Source organism: Furipterus horrens, unplaced genomic scaffold, assembly GCF_987537825.1.
Source record: "Furipterus horrens unplaced genomic scaffold, mFurHor1.1.pri manual_scaffold_2, whole genome shotgun sequence".
Classification (NCBI taxonomy): Eukaryota; Metazoa; Chordata; class Mammalia; order Chiroptera; family Furipteridae; genus Furipterus; species Furipterus horrens.
The window spans coordinates 98,530,094-98,543,089 of record NW_028327172.1 but is presented as its reverse complement, the minus strand read 5'-3'; the positions used below and the strand labels follow the sequence as shown (position 1 = coordinate 98,543,089).

At 34.1% G+C, this 12,996-nt stretch overlaps 1 protein-coding gene across 3 annotated transcripts in view; it reads left to right on the top strand.

The window, feature by feature from the left end:
- CUL2 (cullin 2) overlaps nt 1-12,996 on the top strand; it is a 134,387-nt gene that overhangs the window by 56,272 nt on the left and 65,119 nt on the right. For all 3 annotated transcript variants that reach the window (XM_090266194.1, XM_090266193.1, XM_090266195.1), the window contains exons 5-6: nt 530-635; nt 4,210-4,292. In XM_090266194.1, coding sequence (XP_090122320.1) covers nt 530-635; nt 4,210-4,292 — 189 coding nt within the window. The remainder of the gene's footprint in view (nt 1-529; nt 636-4,209; nt 4,293-12,996) is intronic.

Genomic DNA, 12,996 nt, shown 5'->3' with positions numbered 1-12,996 from the left:
ACTTCCATGCAGCTTGATTTTCTGAAACTTCTGGTTGTCTCTAGTTTTGAAGTAGTTGTAGTCCTTCTTAGTTGTGGAGGGAGATGCAGCAAGTCTGTCTACACCTGCACCTTGGCCGGAATCTATTTTTTAGAGAGGGTTGAAGAGAGGGCGAAGGAGAAACATCCATTTGAGAGAGGAACATCAATGGGTCCCTCCTTGCACGCCCCCAACCGGGGACCTGACCCACAACCCAGGCATGTGTCCTGATGGGGAATCGAGCTGGGGACCTTTATGTTTCGCTTTGCAGGCTGGCGCTCAGCCCTCCAGCCAGGGCTATAGGTTTTATTCTTTGTTTCTTAGGACCTTGCACAGAAAGTTGGGCTGATAATTTTTATATTTTAAATTTTTACTTAATTTCTTTTGGATATACTACTGAACTGGTCTGTAGTTTATTTATAACCCTAAAATTATTGTTCTAGAGTTGCAAGTTATTTGTTTTCCTGTTGATTTTGACATACTGTCAAATGTTATTACATTTCTTTTTCAGGTATCTAAACACCCAGTTTATTAAAAAAAATAAATTGACAGAAGCTGATCTTCAGTATGGCTATGGTGGTGTAGATATGAATGAACCACTTATGGAAATAGGAGAGGTAGGAAATCCTTTAAATTACTGGCAAATATAAGAATGTTTTTTTGATTTAGGTAATTTGATTCACTGTCTCTTTTTTTTTAACTGAGTTGACTGTCTCAAAATTGTCAAAATTTAAAACATCCTAAATGTTAAGTAAGTAAAATACTGTAATGATTTCCTAAGAATCTTCGAATAGACAAGAAAAGCAGAAAAGATATGATGAGTATCATTTTAATAAGTAAATTAATACTACGTTATTATATCTACTATGTGACAAAGCTCATGAAAAGTATTTGGAAAATGTTGAGACTCTTGTAGTTAAAAAGTGCAAAGGACATGGACTTAAAAGAGAGCCTAAAAGATAATAAATACAAATTTATGGTTATAACAAATTTATTTTAACTTAAAAATAATTAAATTCAGAGCAAAACAATGAGGTGTGCTGTTTAATTCACTCAGATTCTTGAGGTACAGTGCAAATTTAAATGTGTAGAATTACATAATGCATATATTGATTGTGAAAGAAATACATTGTTATAATGTTTGCTTATCCATGTAATACATATTTGTTGAGCAGCCAGACATTGTAGATTCACTGGTGAATAGATAGAAGGGTCCTATCCTCACAGGAAAGCAGATGCCAAATATGTAAAGAATTAATTTTAAATTGTGATGATTGTCAATGAAGGAAAAAGTAAGATGCAGCATTAGTAGAGATTTAAATTAGAATGATCTTTTTAGAAAGAAATTTGTCATGTCTTTCAGTAGACCTTAAAATGTTTAATACTTATTGATTGACCAGGTAATTCCAGGTCTAGTAATTTATTCTGTGAAAATAATAAGTATGCGTGGAAAATGTGTTTGAAAATATTCCTTGCAATCATTGCTAATATGGATGACTAATGGGTAAGTAATCGAAATTTCTGATAGCCAACAATAAAAAATCATACATACAAGAATATATCCAGTATGATTTTGTTATAAAGGTAGGCAAGTGAATAAATTAGTGGTAATAAATAGTTCATAGGAATTTTTAACAAAGGGAAAAATGGTTCATAAAGCAATTGGGCATAACATTATATATTTAATAGGAATAAAACTGTAAGGGAAAAAGGATATTGTGAAGTACATCAGTGAGGATACCAAAATCTGGACAGTAGTGATTTTATTTATTAGGTTTATAAGTGAATATTTTACTTAATGTTGTTCCTTATTACCAGCACCATCAAGTCTGCTCCTTTTCCCAGAGGAAATCACTATAAGCAATTTGGTTTATATCTTTTCTGAATTTTATGCATTCATCTGCATATACTCATCTATACATGCATAGTAGTTTTTATTTTATTTTTAAACAATGGTGTTATACCATATTTAAAGTTCTCCAACTTGTATTTTATACCTTTTTTGTTAACATGTTTAGGAGTTCTTTTTGCATAAGTTTACTTTTTTGTGAGAGCTTAATATTCTACATCAGGGATATAATCATAATTTATTAGTTATACTATTCCTCTTTTCAGTTTCTTTGTTATTATAAATAATACTACAGTGAACAGTGTTGTTTATTTATTAAATATTTTTGAACCCCTCTGTGTGCCAGGCACTGTTCTATATGTTAGGAATACAGTAGTGAACAAAGGAGACAAAAATGTTACATTCATGAAATTACATTTATATTTATATGATTGTGTGTGTGTGTGTATATGTGTGTGAGAATATATATATATCTTTATATACATAGGCAGAAACTTTCATAGAGTGGATACCTGGAAGATGATTTTCTGGGTTAAAGCTTTTTCTACATCTTGCCTTTCAAAAGGCTTTACCAGTCTGCCCTCCTATGATAGCTATAAAAAATCTCATTTTCTTATGTATTACCTTCTTTTTTCCCTGTCCATGCTATTTATAAAGAAAGAGAGAGAAAAAAAAGAAAGGCAAAACTTGGAGGTTGTTTCTTGTAAGAAGACATGCTTTTGCTTTTTTGAAATGGAGTTACCCATGGATCAGAATAGAGATACTCCAGGGAAACAGAATAGAGAGGCTAAAGACAGACTTACACCTCTATGGATGCACTTCAGTTAGAAACAGAGCAATCAGTTGTTGATGCTGGAATAATTTGTACTTTGTATGGAAAAAAATATATTGGAGTTTAAAGGTTTAAATGTCAAAGGAAAACTTTAAACTCTTGGAAAACAATAATAGAAGACCTTAAGTTCTTATGACCATATCTTATGACCTTAGGGTAGGGAAGGAGTTCTTAAAGGTCACAAAAAATACAAATGGTAAAGGAAAAAATTATTAAACTTGAATACATTACAATATATTTTTACTAAAAACCTACTATAAAAAAAAAAAAAGTCCACAAACTGTGACAACTGCAATATGTAGAACTGTCAAGGGATTAATTTCTACAATGTATAAAGAATCCTAGGTTTCATTAAGAATGAGACAATCATTAATGGAATAATGGGCAAAAGAAATGAATTTCACAGGAAAAAACTGAGATACATAGTAAACATAAAAAGACACCCAATTTCATTTCATAAAATGCCAGTTAAAATTACAAAAAGATGCCATTTTACATCCAACAGAGTGGCAAAGTGTGACTAAAACCTGGCAGTCACATTTGTTTCAAGGAACTCTTATTCATTGCTAATGTCAGTGTAAATTGGAAAACCATTTGGCTTTACTTAGTAAAGCTGCATGTGTTCCGAATCCTATAGCGCATCATCTCCACTCATAGGTGTTTATCTTGGAATTTCTTGCTTATGTTCACCAGAAGAGATATACAAGAATAGCAGCATTTTTTTCTCAGTAGCAAAAAACTTGGAATCACAAACATGTCATCAGCAGTAAAGAGGAAAAGTAAGTTATGCTGCATTTATGCAATAGGATACTATATAGCAATGTCAGTGATTGAACTATATATAGCTGTATATTTCTATTTAGATTGAGTTCAGTAACAGTTAAAATTTAAAAAATCATACATAGCAGAGTATACAATATGATTTTGTTATCAAGGTCAGAAATGGTTGATTTCAAAAATATTATATGGGGACACTGGCACATTTGGTAGAATAATAAGGAAAGGAATGATTTAACATAAAGTTCAGGATAGTGAAAACCTCTGATAGGCAATAGTAATGGTGAAGTTGTATTTCATAAACTGGTTGGCGAATCCAGGGGTGTTTTATTTCATTATTCTTTAAACTGACTTTTTTTTTATGTTTATATGAGAGGCTTTATAATTTAAAAAGTTAGCTAACAGCCAAATTACATTATTTTATTTAATATAATTCCTTTGTTACAATCTTGGCATTAATACTGAGCATTTGATAATCAAATAAGGTTTTATAAAAATAAATTATTTTGGTAAAATTTTCAACTAATCAAAAAACCTTAATTTTGTTCTTTGTACAAGTCTGATATGATGTCATTTAAAGTTAGATATTAATTTTTCTTACATTCAATTTTTATATGAATTTTCAAATATTAGTTATAAATACTTTTTTTGGTGGATATTTTTTTAAAAGTCTTAAATGTTTAAAAAAAAAAAAAGGTAACTCATCCTTGATGGTTTTTATTTTTCCGGGCAGCTAGCATTGGATATGTGGAGGAAATTGATGGTTGAACCTCTTCAGATCATCCTTATCCGAATGTTGCTTCGAGAAATCAAAAAGTGAGTTCTGACATTTGTTTTCTTGAGTCAGTTCTAATTTGCTATTTGGTATGGTTTAAAATAGTGTACAGTTGCTTGGCTGTTGACTAGACATAGGCGTTATTTTAATTTTTTGGGCAGGTCTTTGGTTTTTATTTATAGCTTAAACATACGTAGTAAATAAATAAGTCCCTAAAGGAAGTGACTTATCGTTTTTCAGTCCTGAAACTTGTTGGACCTTCCAAGGCAGTGCTGAGTTCTTTTTTTAAAATGTGAGTCTTTTGAAAAAAATGAAAGATTTTAGAGAGAGGAAGGGGTGGAGAGAGAGAGAGAAACAGTGATTTTGTTGTTCCACTTATTTATGCATTCTTTGGTTGCTTCTTGTATGTGCCCTGACTGGGGATCAAAACTGCAACCTTGACCTATCTGGCCAGGGGCTTGAGTTCTTTGAACATATTCTCTCAGTTTAAATCCTGATGAGGGTAAACTTATTCAAGAAAGCAGATTATTCTAGTTAGTTACTTATTTCTTCCCACTGTTAACCAATGACTTGCCTATTGTCAGGTAAATTTATGGGAAAATAGCTTCCCACTCTACTCTTGGCCCAGAGTGGTTGACTCTTTACCTAACTGCTGTGTGAATAGAGTTTGAAACAAAGCACATTTTCCTATGGAGTCCAGAATAGAATATTCGTGGATCAGCTCTGGCTTAAAAGAATCTTACTAATCTTTGGAAAATCAAAAGAACTTTGCTTTGGAGAATCAAAAGCACTAAAAGTCAGTTATGCAGATGTGTATATAATAAATTCCAGGTTACTGAAACTGATGTTATAGGGATTACTTAGACCAGTGAATTGCAGTGTAATAATGACCACTGCACCTGAATCTGCTTTCTTTTTTTCTCCTTTATTTTAAAAATTTTTTAATTTTTATTTTATTATCCAATTACAGTTTATATTCTATATTATTTTGTATTAGTTTCAGGTACACAGCATATTGGTTAGACAGTCATATACTTTACAAAGTGTTCCTGATATTTTCAGTACCCTCCTGGCACCATGCATAGTTGTTACAGTATTATTGACTATATGTTATGTGCTGTACTTTTACGTCCCCATGACTATTTTGTAACTACCAATGTGTACTTACTTCTTAATCCCTTCACCTTTTTCACTGATCCCTCAACCCCCTTCCCCTCTAGCAGCCACAGTCTGTTCTCTGTATCTATGAGTTTTTTTTCTTTTGTTTGTTTATTTTGTTCTCTAGTGAATCTGCTTTCTTTAAGAAGACCCAATTGTGGAGTTTTCTATGTAAGGAACTTTTAGTAGGAAATAAGGGGTTAAAAAAAAAAAACCCAAAACCAAGCCACAAAAGAGATTTAAAAGACTATTTTAAAGTAATTGGTTTAAAAAAATTGTTACTTACCCTTTTAGTGATTACATTGTTTCCAATGATGGACTGATTGAGAGAAAAGGCAGTAGTGGAGCGGTGAGGTGGAACAACTTTTTTGCTTTCTTTTTTCACTGCTAAGCTATGACTAAAAAGAACACTCCCAACAAGATTTGTAGGTTCTAATATAATTTCTTTTGCTAAGAAATACTATTTTTTTTTACTTGGAATTCAGCTATTTTATGTTAAAAGTATAATGAAAATAATTAACTTTCTAAATGCACTCTTTTGAAAGGTCTTTTAATGTAATCGTGTTCCAATCTAGTAAATTTTTCTTGAGTGTCATTGTTAGCTTATTAAAAATGAATTTGATGCCCTGGCTGGTGTTGCTCAGTGGATTGAGTGCTGACCTATGAACCAAAAGGTCACCAGTTTGATTCCCAGTCAGGGCACATGCCTGGGTTGCAGGCCAAGTCCCCAGTTGGGGGTGCACAAGAAGAAACCATACACTGATGCTTCTTTCCCTACCTTCCCCCCTCTCTAAAAATAAATTTAAAAAATCTTTAAAAAAATGAATTTGATGAAAAATTTTAAAAAATCTCTAAGAAAAATAATAAAACTATAATACATTAATTCTGGAAAAGACATAGAGATACATGGTCAGATATGTGAGGCTAATTTAATTTGTCTTAGTCTTATTGTTATAATCAGGTTCCATTAAAATATTATTTGACATGGTTTACTCATATTTATTTTCCATGTCTACTCTGTTAGATAGGCATTGTCCCACATTTTATAGTTAAGGAAATTTAAGGCTTAATAATAATAATAAAATTATATCTGGGAACTATGTTCTAAGTATCATTCTAAGAGCTTTACATGCATTATTTCATTTAATCCTCACAACCCTAGAAGGTTGCTATTATTTTACAAATGAAGATGTGAGAGGTGGTGCTCTAAACAAGGGTGATTTGCCTTCATTCCCCATTTTCTTAATTACAAGGATTCAAATCTGGGTTTTTCTACCTCTAAATCCATTATGCATATCTTTTTAATCCACAGAACATTTCTTCCACTCCTAGCTCTAATATTTTAGCTTAAGGATGAATACATTTTAGTTTTATAATGATTTGAGTATTCTAGTGTTTTTTACACATATTTCTTTATTTGATCTTAAGGAGGCAGAGCAAATTTTATTTATAAGTAAATTGAACTTCAGCGAGGATAAATGATATATTGATATAGCTAAGGAAAGAGACTCTGTGCCTTTACACTTTCAATTTGGGTCTTTTCACTGCATTGCTTTAACCTATACTTATTCATTTTCATTTGAACTAACATGGCTAGATACCATAACTTGCATTACATGGGTGAGTGACTGTGGTAGATACTCCCCATTTGAAATATTGTCTGATCTCTGTAGTAGCATATGATGGTGAATTTTATCATAGGTGCAGCTCACAAGTGGGGAAAATGAGGCTTAAGAGTGTAATCAACTACTCATGTCACATAACTAGTACATGGTAGAATGAGAATTAGAAGGTCATTTTGGTCTGTAAGTCTGTGGTCTTACCCATATATTATGTCTTCTTAAAAATAGTTTGCTCAAGTTATATTTCATGCCATTGCTACTAACAAGGAAATATTTTGTTATTGTACATAGAACTTCTTTGTGGAAAGAGCTTCACCAGATTTACAGAATAAAATCTTTTCAGATCTAGCTGAGGGTATTTACTACAAATTTGATTTCTTATCACCTTATTTACTGTTCACTTACCTACATTCATCCTGGGTCCCAGTACATCTCACTGTATTAACTCTTCCTCTCTTTTAATAGCTCCTAGTAAGTTTTTATAACTTTATGTGTAAAAGTCCTGAAGGCTTTTTGTGAGATTTATTTCGGGGTACTTGGTATTCTTTGATATCATTACAAAAGTTTGTTCTGTTATAATTACTTGTTGTTTGTTTTCTGTTAATTTGTAGAAATACAACTGACTTGTATAAAATCTTTTATTCAGCCACCTTGTTAAATTCTATAATTTCTAAGAATTTTTGCATAGTTCTGTGTTTTCTGTGTAAGCTATGATAATCTGTGTGTGTGCATGCCTGCACACACATCTCCTTTTCTTCCATCCCCCCAAATCAATGTTGAAGAGAAGTGATGGAGAATGAGCATCTTTGTCTCATTTCTGATTTTAAAGTTTACATGTGTAATACTTATCTATTTAAGGTGATTTTTCTAGTTTTTTAATGGCTACTCTTTATCAGAATAGTGAAATTAATTGAAATTGCTGTTGAATTTTGAAAAATGACTTTCATATATCTGCTGAGTGATTATATGTTTTTTTCCTTAATCAGTTAATGTGAATTACATTTATAGATATTCTGATATTAAATTAGCTTTGCTTAACTGGGATAAAAGCCAGGTTGGCTTTTGTTTATTATAATTTTCACATGTTACATTTGATTTGCAGGTATTTTATTTATAATTTTGTATCTTTGGGTTTGGCATCAGGTTTATCCTCATAGGCTGAATTAGGGGGTATTCCCTCTGTTCTTTTTAATAAATAAGTTTGTATGAAATTTGAATAATCAATTTTTTTGAGTGTTCAATAAAACTGCAAAAGCATCTGGAGCTAGGGTTTCTTTGTAAGAAAAAACTTTGAAAATAATATTTTTAACACTGCTGCAGTTTTTTCTACAGTTTAGTTAAATTTAATATTTCTTCTTAAATCAGTTGTGAATTATCTGTTTAAAATTGTTGAAAAGTCACTGTTGACCATATTCTCCTCAAAAAACTTTTCATTTGAAATAACTTTAGATTTACAGAGGGGATGCAAACCTAGTTCAGGGAGTTCCTGTTCCTCTTCATCCTGCTTCCCTACCTCCACCATCTTACAACCCATGGTATGTTTGTGTACATTGGTGTAATACTATCAGTGAGATGATAGGCATTCCTTTTTTCAATTTTCCCAGTTTTTTCACTAATGTTCTTATTCTGCCCCTGGATTCCATCTAAGTCACTACTTTGTAGTTAGCTGTCATGTCTCTCTTGTCGCCTCCTCTCTTGTGAGAATTTATTTTTTTCTTTAAAATGTTTTTAACATTACAGTTGACATTCAATATGTTTTTATATTAGTTTCAGGTATATATCACAGTGATTAAACATTTAATATCATTTATGAAGTGATAAGTCCAGTACCTAGTTGGCACCATGCATAGTTATTGCAATATTATTGACTATTTTCCTTTAACAGTACTTTATATCCCTTTGGCTATTTTGTAACTACAAGTGTGTAAGTTTTAATCCCTTCCTCTTTTTCACCCCAGCCCTCAAACCCCCTTCCTTCTGGTAACCATCAGTCTGTTCTTTGCATCTGTGTTTCTTCTTTGTTTATTTATCTTGTTCTTTAGATTCCACATATAAGTGAAATCATATGGTATTTGTCTCTCTCTGACTTACTTCACTTAGCATAATACCTTCTAGATCCATTCATGTTGTTTCAAATGGTAAGATTTCCTTCTTTTTTGGTGGCCAAGTAATATTCCATTAGTATTTGTACCACAACTTCTTTATCTAATTATTCATTAATGGGCACTTAGGTTGCTTCCATATCTTATCTGCTTCCATGTGCACTTGAAAAGAATGTTTACTAGGTCTGTCTGGAAAAAGTCCAGTCATTGTTAATATATGGGAAATGATTTGTGTGACATTGATGTAACATGGCAGCAAAGGAGAGCGGACTGGAATGAACATACATGAACAATGACCAATGACGACTTCACTGTACTGGTCAGTGGGGGCAGTAGACACTGTTGAGTGAGTATGTGTACTGTGTGGCTATAGCATTCAAAATGACTGAGCAATTAGAGCAATGAACCTGCATCACGTTTTGCATTAAGCTTGAACATTCCTCTGCGGAAACCATTAGGATGATTCAGAAGGCTGCAGCTAGGGGCTACTGGTGATTGGCAGCCTCATCATGACAGTGTGTCCACTCATGCATCACATCCTATGCAGAGTTTTTTGGCAAAACATCAAATCATCCAGGTGACTCAGCCCCACTACAGTCCAGATTGAAAGGGAAGAGAGTTTATACCATTGATGAGATTCAGGAAAATATGGGGCTGCTGATGGTGACTGGGAGAACTGTATGAAGTTACAAGGTGCCTACATTGAAGGGGACTGAGGCATCATTGTTGTATGTACAATGTTTCTTATATCTTGTATCTTCTTCAGAGTCTCTAATTTTTTTTTTATTACATGGCTGGATAGCTCCTGGACAGACCTCGTATCATTCTGCATTGGGGTGAAATACTCTAAAAATATCAAATAAATCCATCTAGTCCAATATGTCATTTAAGGTCACTCTTTTCTTTATGATTTTCTGTCTAGATCTATCCATTAATAACAATGGGGTTTTAAAGTGCTCTGCTATGACTGTATTACTATCAGTCTCTCTCTTTATGTCTGTCAATTGTTTGCTTTAAATTTAGCTGCACCCATTATGGGCACATAAATATTTACAAGGGTTATTCTTTCATCAGATTGATCTGCTTCCATCCCTTTTCTTTCAGTCTGTGTATGCCTTTAGATCTGAAGTGAATCTCTTGTAGATAGCATGTGTAAGCATCTTATTTTCTTATTCATTCAGGCACCCTATGTCTTTTGATTGGAGCATTTAATCTATTTACATTTAAAGTGATTATTAATAGGTACATAGTTGTTGCCATTTATTATTCCTAGTTATGTTTTTTCCCCTTCTCCTTAGAGAAGTCTCTTTAATACTTTTTGTAATACTGGTAGTACTTCAGTAGGTTTATTTGTTTTTGGTGTTGGAAGTTTTTTTGTGTCTCCTTTCATTTTAAATAACATTCTTGTTAGGTGGAGTAGTCTTGGTGTAGGTCCTTACCTTCATCACTTTGAATAGTTTGTACCAGATCCTTCTGACCTGAAAACTTTCTGTTGAGAAATAAGCTGACAGTCTTATGAGAGCTCCCTTGTAGGTAATTAACTGCTTTTCTCTTTCTGCTTTTAAGATTCTCTCTTTGTCTTTAATTTCTGCTGTTTTAATTATGATATGCTTTGGTGTGGGCCTCTTTGGGTTTATCTTGTTTGGGATTTTCTGCACTTCCTGGACTTGTATGTCATTTCCTTTACCAGGTTAGGGAAGTTTCTGATCATTATTTATTACAATATATATTTTTAAATTATATTTTATTGACTATGCTATTAAAATTGTCCCAATTTCTTCCCCTTTGCCCCCCCCTTCCCCCAGCATACCTTAACTCCCTTAGGCAGTCCTCACACCATTGTTCATGTCCATGGGTCATGCATATAAGTTCTTTAACAACTGCATTTCCTGTACTGTACTTTACATCCCGTGGCTACTCTGTAACTACCTAATTGTACTTCTTAATCCCTTCATCTCTTCACCCATTTCCCCACACCCCCTCCCATCTGGCAAAAATCAAAATGCTCTCCATATCCTTGATTCTGTCTCTGTTTTTAATGTTTGCTTACTTTGTTTGGACAAGTGATAGTTAACAGTTTTGGTGAGCCTGTAAGTTGGGTGGGATGGAGTCTCAGAGGATCTCCAGAGCCAGGCAGAAAGTGTTAGCCAGGTTGATGGAGTCTCAGATATGGCACCTGCCTCCTGGCTCTATGATTCTATGGTGGGAGGATTCAGCAAAAGAATAATGACTTCTGCCGCCTTTCTGTCTGGGAGTAAGCTGTTCCCCAGCTCTCACCCTGGTAGCAGACACTTGAATTCCTTCCTCTGTGCCATTGGTGCCATTCAAGCTACTCTCCTGCTGCTGGAGTTCAGACGAAGTAAGTCTGAGTAAGTCAGTGTGTGGATTTTTTAAGGGGAACTGCTTGGGACTCCAAAAGTTTCTTCCGCCATCAGTCTCCACAGGTTTTTGCAGGCTAAAGTTATGGGACTTATCTTCCTGGCACTGGAACCCTGGATTAGGGAGCCTGATGTGGGGCTGGAACTCCTTACTCCTGAGATATCTCCCAAATTTTTATCTACACATGTGGATGTAGAACCGTCACATTCTACATCTCTGCTCTTCCTACCAGTCAAGACTTATGAATCATCAATAAGCTTTCAGATGCTTGGGTTACAGTTGACAGTTACTTATTATAGATATCAATGTAAAGAACACAGTGACCAGTCTGTGTCAGGGTCTGCTAAACATACTGACACCATGCTGACATCAGGTGCAAGGCTTCATACATTTTTAGCTACACACTGTTTATAGTTAACTAAAAGATAAGAAAAGCAGAGCAAGCTCTAAAGTATAATATGCATTCTTTAAATCCATTTCCCATGGGAACTCTCTGAGTGGCCTCCAGTCCTTTTTGCCTCACAGCCTTTTGGTTTTCCACTGAGCCTTAAAGGCCTCCGCGGACAGGAGGTGGCTCACGGATTGGGCTACAATTCCTGAAACCACAAGGAGTGGTTCCCTACAGATGAATGTGTTTTCTTTAATTCTGTAGTTGCCAGACTTCCATTCAACTCAATTTGTGATGGTTCTGAGTGGTGGTGGTTCTATGTTTTAGTTGTAATTTTGATGTGGTTGTGCGAGGAGGCAAGCCATGTTAACCTATGCCTCCATCTTGACCGGAAGTCTCCAGTATTTTTCAGTTCCTTGCTTTCTCTCATCATTTTCTGGTATCCCTATGATGTGAATGTTTTATACTTGATGTTGTCTCAGAAGTCCCTTAATCCTCATATTTTGGGATTATACTTTTCTTTTTTTTAGTATATTTTATTGATTATGTTGTTACAGTAGTCCCAATTTTTTTCCCCTTTGCTCTCCTCCACCCAGTATCCCCTTCCCTCCAGCAATCCCACCCCTGCTTAGTTCATGTCCGTGGGTTGTGCATATAAGTTCTTTGGCTTCACCCTTTCCTATATTATTCTTAACTTCCCCCTGTCTATTTTGTACCAACCAGTTATGCTTCTTGATCCCTACATCTTTTCCCCATTTCTCCCTCTCCCCTTCCCAACTGATTACCCTCGAAATAATCCCCATACCTCTTTTCTGTTCCTATTCTGGTTTGCTTAGTTTGATTTTGTTTTTATTTTTTAGATTCAGTTGTTGATAGTTGTGAGTTTGTTGTCATTTTAATGTTCATAATTTTGAATTTTTCTTAAGTAAGTCCCTTTGACATTTCATATAATAATGGCTTGGTGATGATGACCGTCTTTAGCTTTACCTTGTCTGGGAAGCACTTTATCTGCCCTTCTGTTCTAAACGATAGCTTTGCTGGACAGAGTAATCTTGGTTGTAGGTCCTTGCTTTTCATCACATAGAATACTGCTTGC